Below are 24,467 nucleotides of genomic sequence, written 5' to 3'. Positions count from 1 at the left end.
AATCTGCTGCCAAGTATGAGTGCAGGCTCTGCGCGGTTTCTGCTGCCAATCTGCTTACATTGCCTGTCAGCAGGCTCTGTCGCATTTCTGGCTACAGTTTGACAACATCATCTGATAGAGCAGTTTCCGCGTGCAATTTGTTGCCTTTCTGATACCAAAAATTTAATGCAGACTCTGCTTGGAATCTGCTGCTCAGGTTTGGCTATCTGGGTAGATTAACAATAATAAGAGGTTTTATTTCGACTCAATTGGCTATTATATAAAGTTGACACAAAAGTTACGACGTTTCGATCCTTGGTTCGGATTTTTATCAAGCAATCTACAAAGCAATTTATACCGCATTTATACCGCATCAATTCAAGTCACTACCAGCGACATCTACATCTTACACTTATGATTTTTTCGGCAAAAATCTTCATGGGTTTAATGTGAAAGTGATGGTTCTTTTTTATCAGTAGGTATTACATTGCTTTAAACTTTGCTCCGTTAATTTTAAAATATGACTTTAATTATGACCTTAGACCAAATTGCTTTGTAGATTGCTTGATAAGGATCCGAACCAAGGATCGAAACGTCGTAACGTTTGTATCAACTTTATATAATAGCCAATTGAGTCGAAATAAAACCTCTTATTATTGTTAATGAATTTAGCTTAGTATAAATCGCTGTGGCGGTCTCCGTGGTCGCTGAGAGCGACGTGGCGTCGACGCGGGAGTAGACACAGGCGGGGTTGCTCCCTGCATCGGAGCATTAGCCAGGGATACCGCTGGTGCAGCGGCCGGAGAGTGCACTGGTGGTGTCCCTCCAGTTTCTTTGTAGTAACAAATACGCCGTGACCGCTCTGAGGTTGTTGCATTCAGGCTTGGCGGGACAAGCCGTCACGGCACACAAACTGTCACAGTTCAGCAGTTTTTCGACCTTTCTGACGACTCCTGATCTGATCGACATGTCCCTTAAAATATTGTCCATTGAACTCGATTTGGTAATGGAGGTCTTCTAGGCGGATGGCGACGACTCCGGGAAGCCATTTGTCCATGCGTGGATTACCTGAAAGAAAGTATACTGCCTGTGAGAGTTGGAATGTTCTAAAAGGTAGACCACCTGACTCTGAGGCTACACTGTCCTCGTGGACTTCTTGTCGTCGGGCCGCACCAAGTCGAGAGGGTACGCAGGCTTTGTCCCAGGAATAACTGCGAAAGAGGTTGCCCTGTGGTGTGCGGGGTTTTGCGATATTGCCGCAGAAACTTATTTAAATTGCGTTGCAAAGTATTCTTGGTAATTGACATTGCTTTAAGCGCGTCTTTGATCGTTTGCACGTAGCGCTCGGCTTGGCCATTTGTCGATAAATTATACGGGGCCGTAAATTTGTGGTACTTGATTTCACTTACTCGTAGAAATTCTTTGAACTCCGCTGATGTAAACTGTTTGCCGTTATCTGAGACTACAGTAACTAAAATGCCGTAGCAAACAGTTTGTCCAGAATTCCGATCGTTGCGGTTGACGTAGTACAACAAGTATCATCATGTCTGCAACTGGGCCCGCGTAGTCGATATGGATCCGTTCCCAAGGTCCTTTGGGATATTCCCAGTGATGTTTACGATATTTTGGCGGTGTATGCCTCCCACATTCAATGCATGCTTTGGCGACGTTCTCAATGTCTGCATCAATGCCTGGCCAGAAGACAAAAGAGCGAGCTAGACCCTTCATCTTGACAATGCCTATGTGTTGCAGGTCTGCAAAAATGGCCAACCGCAATGATGGCAGTATAATAACTCGATGCTCCAAGAGTAAACAGTCTCTCGATAGTGTGTAGTTTGTCTCTGGGGCTTTGTATCCGAAACGAGCAAGGCACTGACCTGTTTCCAAGATCTGAATTATATTGCTTAGGTGTGGATCCTTACGTGTGTTTCACTTGCAATGTACTCCGCTCGCACCGGTAACTGCTTGATCTGGTTCATAACAAAATGATCGAATTCATCACTATACTGCATCTCTTTCTCTTCCCGGACAGATAATTTGTGATTTGTATTTATCATAAAGGGTAAAGGCATTCTGGAACAATAATCGGCGTTTACATTGGCTTTCGTAGGTTTATATACAATATCAAAGTCAAAATGAGATAAGTAATCCGCATAGTTCGCCATTCTGCTAATACATAGTACAGGAAGAGATTTCTCTGGGTGAAAGATCTGCGTAAGAGGCTTATGGTCTGTTATCAATGTGAAGTGGCGGGCGTATACATAATGGAAAAACTTCTTGATAGCCCCTACTATGACAAGTGCTTCCTTGTCAATTTGTGGGTAACGCTGTTCCGTATGCGTCATTGTACGCTTGCGTAAGCGATTGGACGTTTAGAACTATTATTAAGCCGCTGGGATAGTACCGATCCTAGACCTGTTTTGCTAGCGTTCGTAGCTAGTATATACTAATGGTAATTGCGGGTCGTAAGACATTAACACCTGCGAGACGATATCAACGCGTTTCTGATGTCTGTATATGCTCTTTCCGCCGATGCCGTCCATTGAAAAGGCTGTGTGTTTAATATATCCCGAAGTGGATGACTCCTGCTAGACAAGTCTGGAATAAAAGACCCGTAATATGTTGCTTTTCTTAGAAATAACTGACGTTCTTTTTGCGTCAAACTTTTAGGGTATTTTATTATACTTGTCAGGAAGTAAAAAAAAATTTTTTTGTTAAAAAATAACTGGTATGTTGGGAACTATCAAGGTACTTCGCCGCGGCGTTTGTAAATCGGCGGGCGTTATAGCGCCTGTTGTACTAGCTTGAAACAAAAATAAAAAAAGTTTTCTTATTCTGTATAAAATTACACCGTCGATGAACCTAAAAAAGAAGGCAAAAGTACAAAATTGAGGAAACGGCAGGACTTTAAATAAAAAATAGCGATTTTGACAAAAACATTTTCGTTTTGTTTATGCAATAAAAATTGTTTAATTTAATTATATTATTAAAATTTTAGGTTCATAGACGAGAGAATTCATTTAGTTCCATGTATGCACAAGGAACAAGTCGATTGAGCGAATAGTTTTTGAGTTATCACGCCCGCCAGTTTGAAAAAAGTGGTTTTGAGATAAACGCGTTTAAAGTTTTGGGTATCCGACCGTGCGCTCGTACCTGCGTACAGTAAAAAGGCTGTAGCTCTGTTAATATTTCGAATTTCGATATGTAACTTTAGGAACATATTTTTTAAATGTACTACTATATTGATTAATGCAAAAAAAATTTTTTCGATTTTTTGAACCGGTTACACATACGAGACTTCCCCCTTAATCACTCTAATGTGTTTATCGGACTTGTGCACTCCTTGGGCGTCAATTTTATGGCCTAAAAATTCCACCGATGGAGCAGCGAAAACACATTTATCACGGTTCAGTTTCAGACCGTTGATTCTCAATCGTTGAAGAACTATATCAAGGGTTAACAAAAGGCTATCAAAGTTATCTGCAGACACCGTTACGTCATTGAAAAACACATCAGATACATTCGGGATATCTAGAATTTAGGCTTGCAACTCAACCGCCAAAAGCCTTCTAAAATGCGAGTAACCGGCAACGACGAGATAACCAGCTCTAACTATGAAATATCAAAAGTACATCGTGTAACAAGTAAATAAACGAAAGTTCGCTAAAGTTCGCGCGTCGGAACAATACAAAATGGCGTCTTGAACATAGAATTCTTCTCGATTTTTTTTCACATCTTTGGCTTGATGAAATTGAAATTATTAGTATCGAATTTTATTCAAAAAAGTGTAAACTTTAAGAATATGCATTATAAAATAGTCAAATATATCATTAATACAGTGAAATTTGGCGAAAAGTCAAATTTTTCGATATTTTTTTATATTTTCTCTAATAAAACACGCACGGAGAAAAAGTTACGGTTGCTACAACAGAATAATGCTGTTAATTTTCGCCCATCCATACAAAAGGGTTATGGAAACCATAGTACTCTGGAAGTGACCTATGGTTTCCATATGGTTGCCCTAACCTTAGTGAGGGTAGCTACTATATGGATGTTGCAACCATAATATGTTACAACCATAATGAACAAATATTCACCCGACAAAAAAAATTATTTATTTTGAAATTTTATTACTATTTTTTAACTAAATTTGTTTCTTAAGATGCAGTCTATGATTATAAATATTTTCTCGTATTTAAAAACACATATAAAAACACACTTATTTTGGTGGGATTCGAACTCGGGACCTCTGGATCGTGAGCCAACTGCCTTACGTGGTAAACCACTTCTTAATTTAATGTTAGTGTTATATTTAGTCTACATATGTCAACCAGCGCAAATATATAATTTTTCAAAAATCATCTTAAGAAACAAATTCAGTTTAAAAAGAGTAATAAAATTTTGAATTGGATATATGATATAATATTTCTTATAATGTCGGGTGAATGTCAGAAACCAGTGTCGGCTCATTACGAAATTTTGTGTTCGTAAATATATTTATGAAAAAAGTATATTTATAAAGGCCTATCTACATAAGACGCAGAACGCGAGTCGCAAGACACACGCACAGTCTACATGTCAATCTAACCTCTATACACAAAGAGGTTAGATTGACATGTAGACTGTGTGTGTGCTTGCGACTCGCGTTCTGCGTCTTATGTAGATAGGCCTTAAAGTTAAAACATCCTTATCAAATCCACTTTATTCTATGCAAAAATTCTTTTGCGCGCGCAATGGAACTAAACTCTCAATCATGCAGTGATTCAGTGCTGTACCGTGCAGCTATATCTTATGGATCTCTCAACCATAATAATTGTGCTGCAGACCACATAAGAGGGATAGCAATAATCCTTTGGTTGAGGCAACCATATACGAGGGTATTATAACCGAATGTTACGTATCGTAAGAACTACGGTTATGACAACTGTATAAATGGGCATATCTTAACAGCTACATTGAATGTAATATCAATTTAACTTGAATTTACATCCATTTCTCTTTTAATCATAGAGAACATTGTTGTAACAACCGTAACAATTTTCTCCGTGCGCCATAACTTTTTTGTGGTTCGACAAAAATGTTCAAACAAAAGTTGTAGAGCGTACTTTTTTACATAAGAAACATTTATAATGGTAGATACAATGGTGCCCAAACGTACGTGAAGAAATTTTAATTACGCACGAGGTTGTTGCGTAATGCGATCCGTAATCATATTATACCTAAAACTTTGAATATATTTGCTTTCAAGTAGTAAAATGATTATGAACTAACCATTATTGTTATTCTTACTATTAGGACAAGCCGGTCGTCGTATGGTGTTCCAATATTATTATTATTATTATTATTATTATTATTATTATTATTATTATTGTTATTATTATTATTATTATTATTATTATTATTATCATCATCATTATTATAACTTTATAATTATTGCCAGAGCTCTTTTAGTTTCAATCATGAATCTACTTACGCACAATACCACGGGAAGGATAAGAGTTGGACTTTAAAGGTGCATTTTTTATTTACTTTTTTTAATTTACTTTTTTGTACTTTTTTTACTTTTTTGTTTTTTTTATATTTTTCAAGTTTTTTTAATTTTTATGTTTTAATATAATATATTAACGCGAAGAAACTTATTCATCATCCTCATTCTCGTCATTTGAATCGAAAAAACCTAAGCAGTATTATTTTTATTTCCAAAAAATTATTACTTAAGTGATACACATCACAAAATTACGTTACCTTATCAAAAAATGAGTCGCGCTTCAAGTGATCTATTATTACAATTACAAAAAAGAAATGATATCTCTTTTTAAATTATAGCGCCAATTACAAAGAACATATATTTTTCGAGATACAAAGATTACGTCTACCACTTGTTACTTAGGTTTTTTCGAGGTATAATATTACTACTGCTTTTCTTCGATTAGAATAAAAAATTGAATCATGAAGAATTACACAGAGGTAACAGTACAGAATACAAATATTTTATTAAAATATTTAAACCCAACAAGGGAATACAAGGTATTTAAATACAAAGTTTATATATGTATTTTAAAAGATTTAATCGCATCGCAAAGAATTACAGAGGTAACAGTACAAAAAATAAAAATATTTTATTAAAATACATAAATTTTTCTTGTCAAAAAACTTGGCGCTGCTAGACCTCAAAATTAGGTCAGCCTGGTGTGTATGTGCGAGCGAGTGGGTGTGGGCGATGTGTGTGTGTGTGTGTGTGTGTGTGTGTGTGTGTGTGTGTGTGTGTGTGTGTGTGTGACGGTGAATAATGCGGCTTATTACTAAGTATAGGATAAGTTAGGATAAGTTTAGATTTTTAAAGCGATTAGAATTAAGTATAGAATAAGTATAGAATAAGTAATATCTACATTTGTAAAAGGTCTCTCTTTCTCTCTCTCTCTCTCTCTCTCTCTCTCTCTCTCTCTAGCAGCGCCAAGTTTTTTGACAAGAAAAATTTATGTATTTTAATAAAATATTTTTATTTTTTGTACTGTTACCTCTGTAATTCTTTGCGATGCGATTAAATCTTTTAAAATACATATATAAACTTTGTATTTAAATACTTTGTATTCCCTTGTTGGGTTTAAATATTTTAATAAAATATTTGTATTCTGTACTGTTACCTCTGTGTAATTCTTCATGATTCAATTTTTTATTCTAATCGAAGAAAAGCAGTAGTAATATTATACCTCGAAAAAACCTAAGTAACAAGTGGTAGACGTAATCTTTGTATCTCGAAAAATATATGTTCTCTGTAATTGGCGCTGTAATTTAAAAAGAGATATCATTTCTTTTTTGTAATTGTAATAATAGATCACTTGAAGCGCGACTCATTTTTTGATAAAGTAACGTAATTTTGTGATGTGTATCACTTGAGTAATAATTTTTTGGAAATAAAAATAATACTGCTTAAGTTTTTTCGAGATTTTTGGAGATACAAAGATTACGTCCACCACTTGTTACTTAGGTTTTTTCGAGGTATAATACTACTACTTTGTTTTTTTTTTTCGAGGTGAAGTTTTTTCGAGATTTTTCAAGATACAAAGATTTCGTCTACCACATGTTACTTAGATTTTTTTAAGGTATAATACTCCCACTGTTTTTTTTTTTCGAGGTAACAACATATACACTACTATGCGTGTACTTGGCGCCTTTCTTAACCTTTTTTTTAAAAAAGGTAATTTTGTACAGATATCACGCCTTTTTGTAGTATTACGCATTGTATAAACAATATGTACAGGGTGTTATTTCGAGGTATAATACTACCACTTTGTTTTTTTCGAGGTAACAACATAATACATATATACTACTATGCGTGTACTTGGCGCATTTTTTTACCTTTTTTTGGAAAAAGGTAATTTTGTACGGATATCACGCCTTTTTGTAGTGTCATATAAGACGTCGGCGTTAGAAGTAGATAGAAGAAGAAGTATCTTAATAACAAATTTTCACATTTGGACTTTGCGTCGCAATATCTCCGCTCGTAGGGCACGGAGCGGGATATTATAAGAGAAACCCCCCCCCCCTAATTGGACCTCAAGCTATCGATCAAGCCTACTTAAAACTTGATCCGTTCACTCGTTATTGAGATCTCAACATCTCGGGTACTCGCAACCCGTCGCGTCGCGTAAAAGAGTCACGGTCGGTCTCGCTCCGCGTGTACTTGGCGCGAGACACTACCGTGTCTCTTGATTCTGCCGCTAGGGAATTTTTAAGTCGATTCTTATGAATCAAGCTTGAATTCGATGTCTAGGTGTCCCAGGTTGCCGATGACGAGGTTCACATAGTGCGTTTCATAGTTTTCGGTATCCAGGTGTATTAATACCTTGAATTCGATGTCCACGTGTTCCAGGTTGCTGATGTCGGGTTCCAGATAGTGCGCTCTATAGTTTTCGGTGTCCAGGTATAATAATACGTTGAATTCGATGTCTAGGTGTCCTACGTTTCCGATGACGAGGTCCACATAGTGCGCTCCGTAGTTTTTGGTGTCTACGTGTATTAATACCTCGAATTCGATATCTACGTGTCCTACATTCAGATTTAAAGTTGTTAATACACCTAGACACCAAAAACTACAAAGCGCACTATGTGGACCTCGTAATCGGCAACCTGGGACACGTAGACATCGAATTCGAGGTATTATTACATTTAGACACCGAAAACTACGGAGCGCGCTATCTGGACCTCGTCATCAGCAACCTGAGACACCTAGACATCAATTTCAAGATATTAATACACGTAGACACCGACAACTACGGAGCGCACTATGTGGACCTCGTCATCGGCAACCTGGGACACCTAGACATCGAATTCAAGGTATTAATACACGTAGACACCGAAAACTACGGAGCTCACTATCTAGACATTGTCATCGGCAACCTGGGACACCTAGACATTGCATTTAACGTATTATTACACCTGGACACCGAAAACTACGAAGCGCACTATGTGGACCTCGTCATCGCCAACCTGGGACACCTAGACATCGAATTCAACGTACGATTACACCTGGACACCAAAAAATATGAAGCGCACTATCTAGATCCCGTCATCAGCAACCTGGGACACGTGGACATCAAATTCAAGGTATTAATACACGTAAACACCAAAAACTACGGAGCGCACTATGTGGACCTCGTCATCGGCAACCTGGGACACTTAGACATCGAATTCAACGTACGATTACACCTGGACACCGAAAACTATGAAGCGCACTATCTGGATTCCGTCATCGGCAACCTGGGACACGTGGACATCGAATTCAAGATATTAATACACGTAGACACCGAAAACTACGGAGCGCACTATGTGGGCCTCGTCATCGGCAACCTGGGACACCTAGACATCGAATTCAACGTACGATTACACATGGACACCGAAAACTATGAAGCGCACTATCTGGATTCCGTCATCGGCAACCTGGGACACGTGGACATCGAATTCAAGATATTAATACACGTAGACACCGAAAACTACGGAGCGCACTATGTGGGCCTCGTCATCGGCAACCTGGGACACCTAGACATCGAATTCAACGTACGATTACACATGGACACCGAAAACTATGAAGCGCACTATCTGGATCCCGTCATCGGCAACCTGGAACACGTGGACATCGAATTCAAGGTATTAATACACGTAGACACCGAAAACCACGGAGCGCACTATGTGGACCTCGTCATCGGCAACCTGGGACACGTAGACATCGAATTCAACGTATTATTACACCTGGACACCGAAAACTATGAAGCGCACTATCTGGACCTCGTCATCGGCAACCTGGGATACCTAGACATCGAATTCAAGCTTGATTCATAAGAATCGACTTAAAAATTCCCTAGCGGCACTTTCTGCCAAGCGTAGAGAACCTTCTTTTCCGTTGACTTAATATATATTATATCAAGCTTGATTCATAAGAATCGACTTAAAAATTCCCTAGCGGCACTTTCTGCCAAGCGTAGAGAACCTTCTTTTCCGTTGACTCAATATATATTATATATTACCTAATTTACCTAAATAGAAATCTTCCTCCTGACCGATAAGTCTATCGACCTAATTTCGAAATACGCGCGCGATATCGAAACTGGCGATACCTGCGCCGCCAGCGTCGAAAAAGTGAAAGTAACGTTTCTGATTATGACGTCATCATACAAGAACGTCGGCGTTAGAAGTAGAAGTATCTTAAAAATAAATTTTCACATTTGGACTTTGCGTCGCAATATCTCCGCTCGTAGGGCACGTAGCGGAATATTAGGAGAGAAACCCCCCCCCCCCCAATTGGACCCCAAGCTATCGATCAAGCCTACTTAGAACTTGATCCGTTCACTCGTTATCGAGATCTCAACATCTCGGGTACTCGCAACCCGTCGCGTCGCGTAAAAGAGTCACGGTCGGTCTCGCTCCGCGTGTACTTGGCGCGAGACACTACCGTGTCTCTTGATTATTGCCACATTTTCCAGTACATTTGCAAATTTTACTGCAGGACAAATCAGCAGCACGTCAAGAACATGAAATAGATGTTCTGCAAGAAAAACTTTTTGAACTACAGTTACATATACATTTTTGTAGTAATTGAAAACTTATTGTAAGACCTTCAAAATAAACGGGAATCAGTTGTCTATTAATTAATTGCCATTCGTACTCTTTTAGATCAAGAAAATGACTGGGAAATGAGCATTTTTCCACACATATACTTGCCACGTACATCTTTTTAAGTGTTGAAGAAACGTAAGAAATGCACTTAAAAAGATGTACGTGTAAGTATATGTGTGAAAAAATGCTCATTTCCCAGTCATTGAAATTCTTGATCCAAAAGAGTACGGATGGCAATTAATTAATAGACAACTGATTCCCGTTTATTTTGAAGGTCCTACAAGTTTTCAATTACTACAAAAATATATATGTAACTGTAGTTCAAAAAGTTTTTCTTGCAGAACATCTATTTCATGTCTTTGACGTTCTGCTGATTTGTCCTGCAGTAAAATTTGCAAATGTACTGGAAAATGTGGCAATAATTCAAATGACGAGAGTGAGGATGATGAATAAGTTTCTTCGCGTTAATATATTATATTAAAACATAAAAATTAAAAAAACTTGAAAAATATTAAAAGAAAAAAAAGTAAAAAAAGTACAAAAAAGTAAATAAAAAATGCACTTTTAAAGCCCAACTCTTATCCTTCCCGTGGTATTGTGCGTAAGTAGATTTATGATTGAAACTGAAAGAGCTCTGGCAATAATTATAAAGTTATAATAATGATGATAATAATAATAATAATAATAATAATAATAATAATAGTGGGACACCATACGACGACCGGCTTGTCCTAATAGTAAGAATAACAATAATGTTTAGTTCATAATTATTTTACTACTTGAAAGCAAATATATTCAAAGTTTTAGGTATAATATGATTACGGATCGCATTACGCAACAACCTCGTGCGTAATTAAAATTTCTTCACGTACGTTTGGGCAGCATTGTATCTACCATTATAGGTGTTTCTTATGTAAAAAAGTACGTTCTACAACTTTCATTTGAACATTTTTGTCGAAAAGTTAACCACAAAAAAGTTATGGCGTGTTTTATTAGAGAAAATATAAAAAAATATCGAAAAATTTGACTTTTCGCCAAATTTCACTGTATTAATGATATATTTGACTATTTTATAATGCATATTCTTAAAGTTTACACTTTTTGAATAAAATTCGATACTAATAATTTCAATTTTATCAAGCCAAAGATGTGAAAAAAAATCGAGAAGAATTCTATGTTCAAGACGCCATTTTGTATTGTTCCGACGCGCGAACTTTAGCGAACTTTTGTTTATTTACTTGTTACACGATGTACTTTCGATATTTCATAGTTAGAGCTGGTTATCTCGTCGTTGCCGGTTCGGTAACAAATGTCAGGGTGAGTTGCAGGCCTAATTGTTTCGATACGGCGTTGCCACACTGCCGGGATGTTAGCTGCTCCATATATTACCCGTTTTGGACGGACCATGTGTTGGAGTGTTCAATGTCAATGCTTGACTGAACTCTGCGTCAATCGAAAGGTGCGTGTACGCGTCAGTAATATCTAAATGACAAAGAAGCTTGGCACCTTTTATTCGATTAAACAGATGATACTCTGGCCTCGGGATAAGATATTCGTCAATGAAAATTCGTGGATTTAATGTTGGCTTGTAATTACCTGTAATTCTCAATTTACTATTTTTCTTCATGACTATGTGCGTTGTAGAAGCCCATTCAGAATGTTCTACTCTTTCGTAGAAATAGGTTTTAACATGAATTTTTTTATTAAGCGGTTTGATAGATTATGGCATACTTTCTTTGTAAATTTTCTGAATTTTTGCAACATCTTCAAAATTGAAGAAAATATAGTACACGAAAGTGTACTGTGACGTCATACTATATATAAGAAATGACGTCATACCTTTTGAAGTTGCCGTCATCAAAGAAACTTTGGCAAGTTATAACTTTCTCAAAATTAGGTTTTTTTTTTAAATTCAAAAAGTATTAAAAATCGGCTTAGATTCTCTATATTAATTATGGATACCGCTTAATAAAAAAAAAATGTTAAAACCGAATTCTGATGCTATTTTAGCGTCGATTTCCTTGGCGTATGCATCACGTAATGCCAACGGTGCTTTACGTGTCGGGCAAAACGGGTGTCGCTCCTGGTTTGAAGTGGACAGAAACTGGTGGTCCCGACAGTTTGCCTAGTACCGTAGGGGAGACCGGGGCTAAGCCGACAGCGGGGCGAACTTGACACTAGGCTTTTTGCCAATTTAAATCTATCGTAGAAACTTGCCTTTGCTACTGTAAATGCGTCTTTATGTGCCAGTATTATCAACGGAATTTGGTAACATTCTGAGTTATAGTGTAATTTTTAACGCGACATAAGTGTTTTTGATAGTGAAAAGTAATTTTTCTGATCTCTCGAAAATGTCTACTCTTTCATCGAGCTTTACTCTTGCGAATCTACCGCTAAGTGATTTTGATGGGAAATTCGATGCTTTATACGAATCCGATAATAATTTTTGCATATTTTCAAAATTTATATATTTTTGGAGTAACAAAAGTAAAAAACGACGTTCGGGGCTAAGTCGACACGACGCCATCGGGGCAAAGATGACACTAACCTAAAATGACATTATCGCAAAAAAGGTCACTGTTTCGTCCGATTCCGATGACGATTTAAGGAACATCTGTTGCGTGTGTTCGGAAAACATTTCATTAGCTTCTAATAACAAACAATGCATCTTATGCAACCGTATGGCTCATGACGAATGTGTGCGCACATCTGATCGCGAGTTTACGTGTATAAATTGTTTTTCAGACAGTTCAGAAAAAGATAATTAAAAGTTTAATCTTTTTTTTTTTCATTATTTTAAATAATTGTTTACTTTATTCCGACTTTTTGTTTCTAATACACAATGTCTTTTCATTTGATAAACAATGTATTTTTATTTTTAAACAATAAAAAAATAAGTTCCAGATCAAATTGTGTCGATCAAACAAAGTGTTGAGTTTGCCCCGGCGGGGTGTCGAGTTCGCGCCCCGTCATTTTTCAATTCGAAAATTTGTCTTCGCGTCACTTTTCCTTTCCTGGCGGCAAAACAAAGCGACGTACAGCAAAACTTCCTGAATCAATTTTGTACCTGAAGAAACACTCTTTAAATATATATCATTGAATTTGCCTAAAAATTTTAATTAAATATTAAAAATTGCCTTTGAAAAAATAGTGTCGGCTTAGCCCCGGTCTCCCCTACTAAATAAATCTTTATAATTCTTTAAGAACTGATCTAAACGAGTCTGTTGCTCTTCACGGAGGTCAGGTGTTGTCGTGATTATCGTGTGAATGAAATCTGACGTGTCAAAAAGCTCGTTGAATTTGATTTTGAGCAAATTGGAAGATTCATTCCCTGCCAAATAGAGAATCAAAATTACCGTCAATGACATAAAGATCTAGTTTCCGTGAAGTCGCACCCATCGTAACTTCCACGGGTAGGCGTCCGATGCAGCTGGTGTGGTGCCCTGTGTAACTAGCAAAACGTCTATCTGTTTTGAATAAGGCAATTAGATTTAATTGAAAATAATTAGTTTTCCTACTCACAATACCGCAAGGCGTGCCTGTATCTAATTCCATGTTTAAATCTCGATTATCAATTTTTAATGTCGGCATTCGTTTAGACGCAGTATCACTGTTAATTTCACTGAGTTTTTCCAGACGTTGCATAATGTCGACCCGCGACGCCGATTGAGTGTCAGTTGCAACCTGATCCGTTGTTTCCGCAAAGACTAGAATTTACTTCGTTGACCTACAAATTTTAGCAATGTGCCCTTTTTTATTGTTATGATACACAGCATCACAAAACTTACACTTGTCACGAGCGTGAGATCCACCGCAGCTTGCGCAGTACGTTCCTTTTTCTCGGAACTCCGTTTGTCACCTTGTCGCTGAAAACGCGGATTTCTTTGCTCGTTACGCTCGTGAATTGTGAGGGTGCGTATCCCAGTTTATGCACGGTTTCGGATGTGGTCCCTGCTCCGGCAACTTTAACCTCATTGCTGACGTTGCGCGTGACTTCAAGAGTGTGCGCAATTTCGTATGTTTCTGTGAAAATAGATGGCTTTTATGCAACGATCTCGTCACATATTTCACGTATTAAGAGCCCATGGAGAAATTGTTCAATCAACCTATCGAGGAACTCGTCGTATTTGCAATGTGCGGAGCCCTGTCTGAAACGCATTGCAAAAGCGTCAATAGCTTCTCTCTCTCTTTTGTTGTACAATAAGCCGGAACTTAATACTCTTGTTCTACGTCAAAACAGTCTTACATCCCAGAAATGTGGGGAACATTGATTTTACATTGAATTTCCTTGTAAAAACCAAATATTCGGATACCACGCTAATTACGAAAAATATTACTTCAGCCAGAGTTCAAACCTGGAACCTCCCTCATACCGTGTAGGGCGTCGAACCCATTTGTCCACTGAGACATATGGTAATATTTTTTGCAATAACATATATTAAGTTGACTAAATAATACTAACAATAAGATGGAAATACTTTTTTTTAGGTCAACGGTCAATTGACAATTAATCCGACCAAAACCAATGGTCGAATTGTCACGACAATGATAGTCAATTATTGTAGTCGATTATAAAATAAAGTCTTTCTCGTTAATCAATTATTGGCGGAAGAAAAATACACTTTTCTGTAAAAAAAAAATATATTTCTTCTACTCTGATGTCTTTAAAATGTCATATCTATAAGTATAATCGCTCATTCCAAATCTATGTCTAATAAAAATTTCAAAATTTACAACAAGTGATTCAATATGGCGGCTGAAAGTCTGTACAATTTTTGTTCTATATATATATAATATTATACTATACTATGGTAAAAATTTCGGTAATTATGCATATTAATACCCCATCTGCCAATGACCTTGACCTTGACATATGTTGTCAAGGTCATCCTCCTGAATGATTTTCAGAAGTTTTTAGCCGGCGGTCGTTATTCGTTAAAAAGTTATTAACAAAAAAAGTTTGGAAAATATAGCAGCTACTTTGAGTATTGGAAGGCATAAACGACTAATATTATGTTTTTTGTTAAAGCAGAGAATACTTTATTTCGCGAGAAAATCACTGCTTTACCAAAACACAACATTTAAAGCAGTAAATTGTTGATAAATTGAAGTATTTTTGTTAAAACAGAGAATATTTTATTTCGCGAAAAAGTCGCTGCTTTACCAAAACACAACATTAAAGTAGTAAATTGTTGATAAATTGAAGTCTTTTTGTTAAAGCAGAGAATACTTTATTTCGCGAGAAAGTCGCTGCTTTACCAAAACACAACATTTAAAGCAGTAAATTGTTGATAAATTGTATATTGAATATATGTGAGTATTGGAAGGCATAAATGACTAATATATGTGTCGAAATAGTTCACGCATATACTTTCCACGCGAGACGAGTTGTCACATGGGTTCGTGGCGCGCTTTACAAGCTTGTTTATATATATACATAATGAATTAGACAGTGCTCGTAATTAATTAGTGTTTATTATGTGTATTAATTTTACAGCAGATACATTCTACTCATAACACGAAAGAAAGCATCAATTCTTTCGTTAAAAGTGGTTTTTTTTTTTTTTTTTTTTTTACAAATTCCGCCAAGTAGTAAATATAATGTGTTTCCGCAATGCCAAATCGAGGTATTGCTCCTCGCATCGACTACGTTGATTTCGCCCAAATTCTTACGAATTTATGAAAAATATTTAATAAATATACATATTTAATATAGTGATCAAAATCAAAGTATTACCTCGTGATTTAAATAACGAAACCTATCTTTGACTTAAAAGTATTCTCTGTTTTAACAAAAAGATTTCAATTTATCAACAATTTACTGCTTTAAATGTTGGGTTTTGGTAATAAAGCAGCGACTTTCTTGCGAAATAAAGTATTCTCTGCTTAAAAAAAAAGACTTTAATTTATCAACAATTTACTGCTTTAAATGTTGTGTTTTGGTAAAGCAGCGACTTTCTCGCGAAATAAAGTATTCTCTGCATGCTTTAAAAAAAAACGTAATATTAGTCGTTTATGCCTTCCAATACTCAAAATAGCTGCTATATTTTTCAAACTTTTTTTGTTAATAACTTTTTAACGAATAACGACCGCCGGCTAAAAACTTCTGAAGGTCACTCAGGAGGGTGACCTTGACAACATATGTCAAGGTCAAGGTCAAGGTCATTGGCAGGTGGGGTATTAATATGCATAATTACCAAAATTTCATCTATACTTGATATATTAAAACTATAGAGCGGTTTTTGGGATCACTGATTTCGAATTTAAAGTCAAAATTTACAAATTTTCAAAATACAAGATAATGAAAACCAAAATCGCAAAAAGTTGTTAGATTTACATTAAATTTGATATTCAAGGTTTTATTGACTGCATTCGAGAACTACGTTCTTAGCTCTCTAAGCGTACTCTGTCCTTGTTCAACTTTCTGTAAGTAATAAGATAGAAGTAATAAAGATAGAACGACGTTCTTGCACTAAGAGCGTGGTTTTCGAACGCAGTCATTGAGTCGCTGATTTTGAATATAAAATAAAAATACAAAAAATCGCTGATTCAATATAACAGATCAAAATTCCCAAAAAATAAATTTAATTTAATTTTGAAAAATTGCAAAATAATTGCAAATTAATGCAAAATACTTACTCTTACGAACCTCCCCTCAATGACCTTTTCCTTCACATATATTATAGGAGTCACCCTTCTGAACCTTCGGAAGGTTTTAGCCGTCGCTCGTTCTTTATTCAAAATTTAATTATTAACAAAAAAAGTTTCAAAAATATAGTAGTTATTTTGAATATTGAAAGGCATAAACGACTAATATTATGTGGAAATAGTATATGTATGAACGAAGGAAAGTCGCAGAGAATAGTTGGCATAGAAAAGAGTAAAAATGAAGATAAGAGAAGGCACCTCCAATAATATTGACCTTGACATATGTTGTCAAAGGCATGACTCTATAAGTAACTTTTCCTTATAACTTAATCGTCGGTCATTGCTTATTTAAAAGTTATGAACAAAAAAAGTTTGATAAATATACAAGTTTGTGTCAGTGCTAAAGGAAGTAATTTGCTGATATAATATAGTACACATACGGTAGCCCCTTCCTCACAGGCAGGGGTGGGTGGGGGTGGCGTTGGTTTGCGTGAAAAGTTGAAAACCTCAACTGTACAATGATAGACCTCGTTTCGCCTTATAAGCAGGGGTGGGGTGCATGGGGTGGGATGAATCTCGTTTTTCATGGAAAATACCAAAATACAAAATGCTGTCCAGAGAACCATCCACGCAAAGCGAGGTCCACTCCACCCCTGCTTACAGGATAAAACAAGGTCTATCATCGTATGGTTCGAGTTTTTCAACTTTCCACGCGAACCGAGGTCCATATATCTCCATCCACCCCCGCCTTCATGTGTACTATCTGTACACACATATTAGCAAATTACTTCCCTTATAGTACTGATACAAACTGTTATATTTCTCAGTTATATTTGTTCATAACTTTTTAATAAACAACGAGCGACGGCTAAAACCTTCTGAAGGTTACAGAGAGTTAAAACATCTCAAATGTCATCAAGTTTTTTCGTTATTTTTTCAACATGTTTGATTTTAAAAATGATTAAAAATCGTGAAAATTTTTTTTCTAACAATAAGTCACAAAATGGTGATAGCAAGATAATGTTAATGGAACAAAAAATCTATCGACCCGGGTATTCTAATTTTTTTTAAATTAATTTTCTTGCTTAGTATTTTATTTTAAATGTATCAATTTTACTTTATGATTATTTAGCTCTCCACAATTTTGATATATTATACAAATAAATATATATATAGGTATAGTTACATATTTTTATTTTGCATGTTTTGTAACAATGAAATAATTTTTTAGCAGATATGAGGCCGAATCTAATGAATATTTGCTCAGAATGAATGCAGTTGCGCCACACGAATCTCGAGGATCTTTAAGTTCGGAATGCGAGCCATCGGTAAAAGAGGAAAGCACAAAACGTTACGTTTATACCGGTCCACCTGCGATCAGTCTGGGGAGTTGGTCGGAAAGACCCAGTGTCAACGTCCAAATCAAAACGGACACTGATTACACGTTGGGAAGAAGCAATACGACTAATGACAGTAAAACCATTGTTAATATTAATAGCATAAAAAATGAAAAAGATATTACGAACTATACCTATAGCAGCACTGGTAAGAATAACGTCACTAAGCACAAATTCAACATTGATTCTTTGACAAATGAAAATCCCGATGAATTAATCGCAAAAAAATTAATAGCACATATGACAGCGTCGAATTTCAAATTATCAAATCGAGTTAACACGGCATCCAATTTGACGAAAAACAAAGATAGACCCGTCGTGATGGGGGTCGAGCTGAAGAAAACTTCTGTTAAAACGAAAGAAATACTAAAAAGCGAAGATGAGAACGAAGTCGACACTACATCGATGAATTTCAAAGAATTAACAAAGGCATTCGGTCAGTATGGAAATTTTAAGCAGAAACCTAAACGCTCAAATATTAATAAATCTTCAGAGGATTATCGCAATGTGCAGCAGAGCGAGATAGATAGAATCACAAACTCGAACGTTAAAGAAAACGGTTATGCCTGGTTTACAAAGGTAACCAACCAAAACAACTTCTCATTTAAAAATCAGCCCGAGACGCAAGGCGTACAGCCAAACCCACGGCTAAAAAAATTCACATCCGTCATAGGCGTAAATGAGACGAGCCAGAATCTTGGATTACAAAATGAAATGTCCCTCAGGTGTAACATCAACAATGCTATAAAGATTAATCCACCGATGCCGGTTGTAAAAGGATTCAAGATACACACTGCTGCTGATTCTAAGATAAATAATAATCAAATGAATCACAACGGACTATCGATGGTTGATAGCTTTAACAAGAATGTACAGTTTTCTAAACCTCAAACAATGCCGGTGATAACAGGGGTGATGCTGAAGAACGCCAACGTGGGACCCAAAACAATATCGGTCCAATTAGATCCTAGGGATATGCTATTGGAGTCTATTCGGAACTTCGGCGGACATAAAAAATTAAAAAATGTAAGTATATTAGGATGAGATGTAAAGCACTCATTGGAAGTTGTTCTTTGGAATATACAGTTGTCCCAAAATTCGCAGATACGGAGTGCAGAACGTGATTGTCTGTGCCAAAAAAAATAACTTTTTTCTCTGGCAAAATTGCGTCTAAACACCACTTTTTAAATAAGATCAATTTGAAGCTAACGAATGAGCGTTCTAAATTACACAGATTCAGGGATGGCACGCGCACGGCGTCGTGGCGCGTGAGCACTCATATAATATAAGAACATTTTCTAATTGATATATCACTGAAACAACAACTAAAAGTAAAATAAGTAGATTAGATAATACATGAATAATTTTGATCCAATCATTAGGGTAGACCGGGGACAAAAGTAACATTTTGAGTTTAAGATTTTATAACAGTTAAAATATAATATCTACGTAAAAAAGACCTGTACCTTTAGATGTAGAATTTATTTGACTACAAAATTTTCTTGTGCTGAATTCAGTAATGTAACTAGGAAAAAAGTTATTATTGTTTAAAGAATATGAGGAATACTGTTACAACCGTCCCAACCCCCGGGACAATTGTAACAGCAGAGGGGAACGATTGTACCACATCATCTATAAACAAAATAATGGTTATTTAGTAGGTTTATGTAATCAATCTTACGAATTTTCTATAAAAAATGCAACTTTAATGATAAAATAATTTGTTACATGACAATATCAGTATTTTTACATTATAGCAAACAAAAACAAATAATACTGTTTTCTCAACTGAAAGATTATTTATAATCATATATATTTAAAGGGTTAGGTTAAGTTGAAGTTGTCCCCGAGCAACGGGGACAATTGTAACGCTACAACTGTTCCCAGGCATTGATGTTACAATTGTCCCCTAATGATATTTTATGATTCGAAGTAAATTTTTTACATAAATATCTGGATGAAAGTCAATCGTATTATGCAAATCATCAACATAAATAATCACTAAAACATATAAAAATAAAACCTTATACCTTCGGCATAAAGAAAAAAAAATATTTCAGATTTTATGCACGTAAGAAAACTTACTTCAGGAAGGAAAAAAGTAACTTCTTCTCCTGCACACGTGCACGTTCCGCGAGGGGCGGCAATGAACTAAGAAACAAATGCCGCTCTATCTAGCGGATCTCGCCTCGCGGTCATACACACGTACCTTTTATGCCGGGATTACGATGAATTTAACGTAACGGGACGCGACGGACGCGAAGTAACGTAACGTGAACTTAAGAAATTACGATCGCCGTAACGTGAAGCAGCGTGCATTTCAGAAATGATTTGACAGCTTGGTGTGAATAGAAGGTTAGAAATTCACGCTGCTTCACGTTACGGCGATCGTAATTTCTTAAGTTCACGTTACGTTATTTCGCGTCCGTCGCGTTCCGTTACGTTAAATTCATCGTAATCCCGGCATTATAGTTTAAGAAATATTCACGATGTTACAACTGTACCCTGTTACTTTTGTCCCCGGTCTACCCTACACCGAAAATGGTACCAATGTACTTAATAAAATCTTATCCGCAGAGCAGATATGTGCAAGTGGAAGGTCTGAATTTTGATCAAATGCTTTAAAATATTTAATCGGCCCTTTTTAGGCCGATCGGAAGCCGTGTATCAATGTTACAGCAGTGTACATGGCTTCCGATAAGTTGAAAATTTATTGCCTGTGTTATTCCCTGTTCCTTTTGCCTGTACCTTTCTATTGTGGATCCAGCTTTAGATATCGTGCATAGTTCTGATTAAATCTTTAGCGAAATAGTAAAGAACAGCGTATACGCTCACGCGCCATGCACGCGTGCCGCTCCTGAGTCATGCGTAACTTAGAGCGCGCTCATTCGTTAGCTTCAAATTGCTCTTATTTAAAAAGTTGTTTCTTTGGCACAGACAATCACTCCGTATCCCCGAATTCTGGGCACCCTGTATACAGGATATCCTATTTTAATTGCTCCAGGCAAACATTTCGAAAACTGTGAAAATTAACGGAAATAGAAAAAAGTTTCCCAGCAAATATACAGAATATAACTGCTGAGTAATATAAGAGTAACACGTAATATAACAAATATTATACATTTTTAAGGGGATCCTATAGCGAAGGCCAAACTTCCTCTCGATGTCGATAATGTCAACATTTTTAATCCTGTTTTCTCTATATCTGTCCTTGTATAACTATAGTAATCTGTTCTTGTTCGATCGCTGCACCATCTCTCGCTACACGCAATACTGCTTACACTATCAACCTGCATGTGCTTTTGCACGTATAAAAATTAAAAGCATGACACTTTTTTTCTAGACTTCTATCGTAGTTGTAATTGCACGATATTTTGTTCTTCAATGTTTTCCCTAGAGGCTAGTATTTCATTTTGTATATATAAACTGCAGTATTTTTGTATAAGCAAATATTGTCGTCAGTGACAGCTCTATTGTGCCCAAATTTTTAATTTTTTTTTTGTTCTTGATATAAAACCGACACTAGCCTCCTACATTTTTGTGCGTACTTTAATTCTGTACAAACATTTTGCAATTCCGTAAAGCCAATTAAAAGTGGTTTGCTTTTAACTAAATGTCGGTAATTACTGCCACTATATAGGATCCCCTTAACGTTGAGGTTGTTTATATTTTTTTATAACTGCAATATAATTCTGTTTTAAAATTGTTATATTGTTTTATTGTTTACCGTGATTATAACAGTATAACAGCAACACAACTTAAATATATCATGTTATATAGCAACTGTATTTTATGTATTATGTCTAGGTTATGTACAATTTGTTACATGCAAATATCGGATTATCACCGTTATATGGTATCTTTTTTCCTACATAAAATATGGCGAACGGTGGTATAAGCACGGTGTATAAATTACAGTACGGCACAACGTGTATCGGTTGTATCGTGAAGTCCACTCTTGTAATAAAGTGTCACACTTTTGAATTGATAGTATAATTACTGTCATTATAATAACAATTCTTTCCACTAAAATATTATTACCACGAAACATCATGATAATAGGGGAATAAATTAAAAAATACACGTTATATTATACTGTAATAGGAGATACAGATAGACCAATTAATATACAGGATGTAACAGATAGCCCGTATCAAGCGTTTTTTTTTAATGCGCACTTTTTTGGAAAATGTTCCATACAAAAGTTACGAGATATTTTATATTTTATGTCCAAATGTAATGTCAGAATAAAGTATAAAATATCTCGTAAACTATTAATTTTTTGGTAACTCTACCTTAATACTTTTATACGTAGAATAATTAGAAGAATCATATTATGTAAAAAAATCATACAATTCCATTTAAAAAAGTGGCGATGACCTTTATGTGACCTTAAAAAATTGATTTTTTCGAAAATTGATTTTACCATTATTTGTCTCCCTTAAAACAACTTTTGTATAGAACATTTTCCAAGAAAAAGCGCATTTTTTAAAAAATGCCTGATACGGACGGTTTGTTACATTCTGTATATTTATATGTAGGTATATAGACATCAAAATTTATTTCTTTTGATAGTTATGGTTTCGCAACAATGCAATCATATAAAAATTCAGGTTGCTTCGCGATTATAATTGAAATATAAAATAGAAAATAAACTAAAATAATAATAAAACTAAAGATGTTAAGATAGAAACAATTTAAAAAATATTCAGTAAACTTTTAAGATTATTAAGCAGTTAAAATTATTTCTTGCAATTGAGCAAAAATCAATTATTTCATCCCCAATTTCGTCTAATAGGAAGTCACATATAAAAAACTTTTATTATTCGGAGAAATCTATGAAGATCCCAAAAATATAGTTCACCGATTGTAATCGCGTACACCAGATTTGAATGCTTGAAGAATTATGCAACAGACTATACCGTGATGTATTGTGTTGAGTTCAATTCGACATAAGATTTACAGAAGATAAATACACTCGAGACTTTTAAAATATGTTTTTTTTTTTTTTAATTTGTTTGTTTTAAAATTCCACATTTTTATCATTTTTATGTAGTTATATTGTATGTACAACTTAAATTTATCACCTACATTACTTTGGTTTTATTATTTATAAAACTATAAAACTATAGCGTTCTAGTTTCAGTCTCATTAATTATAACTTAGAGATTATATAATATTGTAATAAAAATAATTTTATCTTGTTTAATATAAAACGCTATATAGTTAAGATCACACAATATTATATTTTTACTAATTGAGTAATTAATATTAATATTATAATTAAAATTTTAATTTTTAACGTTGATATACATTTTTTACAAATAAATATTTTTTATATAAATTATTTATTTGCGTCATTTCTATTTCTTGTAATAAAATTTAGTAGAAATTCTAACATATATCGTGTTTATAAACTTCTTTTAAGAATAAAATATGATTATTATGGAATTCATTAAATTAGAAAAATAATTTTTTTTGTTGCAGACTACAGAGAGATACTAATTGCGTGTAGCCACTCATAGAGCAATCTGAGCTAAAATTTTTTGCAGCGATGCTTCAAGATTGACAAGTTTTTTTCTATTTCTTCCGTTATATTTAGATCTATATCATTTGTTTTTGTTTTTATATTATTAAAAATATAAGAATTATATTTCAAAAATCTTTTTGTTTAAAAAAATCTAATGCAAATAGGTTTGAGAAAAAATTTGTTTAACCTTAGAATATTAAAAGACTTTTTGGGATATGTGTTAAGAAATTCGGTTCGTACACGGAAAAATGATATGGTTTGCCATAGCTAAATAAATAATAACATTTGGCGCAGCCATATCTGATGGTTGTCACACCCAAATTGATGTGATGTCTTAACTATATTATAATTGCCGCACCACCGCGCCATGCGCCAGCGCTGGTATCAATTCTCTATGGTTGTCCCAATCATATATAGGTGTATAGTGATCCATCAATGTGGGTGTGACAACCACAGATATGACTGCGCCAAATGTTTCTATTTTCTGGCTGTGGCAACCATATCGTTTTTTCCGTGTACTATTTTTTATTACTATACATTTGCTTTATATTTTATATATATACAAACATTACACTAATGTTTAACATTAGATTTTAACTGATCAGACCTTCAAAGCTGACAAGAGTGAAAATCTTGTGTTATCGCAGTATTTTTATCTAAAAAATGGAAATTTTATGTCTAAATAGTGAAAACATAAGTCATGTAAAATAGTATATTGTACAACTAGTGGGAAAAGTGGTCGATTCTGAATGAGTGTGAAGTTGGTCGCACGAGCGAAGCGAGTGCGACCATCACACTCA

General features: G+C 35.3%; 1 protein-coding gene across 1 annotated transcript in view; it reads left to right on the top strand.

The window, feature by feature from the left end:
• Nucleotides 1-22,121, top strand: part of LOC139814732 (uncharacterized) — a gene marked incomplete at its 5' end in the record, with an annotated part of 81,279 nt that extends 59,158 nt beyond the window's left edge. Inside the window, 2 exons of the mRNA XM_071781206.1 lie at nt 17,972-19,163; nt 21,945-22,121. Coding sequence (XP_071637307.1) covers nt 17,972-19,163; nt 21,945-22,013 — 1,261 coding nt within the window. The remainder of the gene's footprint in view (nt 1-17,971; nt 19,164-21,944) is intronic.
• Nucleotides 22,122-24,467: the final 2,346 nt, after the last annotated feature.

This window comes from Temnothorax longispinosus, chromosome 6 (assembly GCF_030848805.1).
Source record: "Temnothorax longispinosus isolate EJ_2023e chromosome 6, Tlon_JGU_v1, whole genome shotgun sequence".
Lineage (NCBI taxonomy): Eukaryota > Metazoa > Arthropoda > Insecta > Hymenoptera > Formicidae > Temnothorax > Temnothorax longispinosus.
The sequence above is the reverse complement of the archived record's forward strand: the minus strand, read 5'-3'. Positions and strand labels throughout refer to the sequence as shown.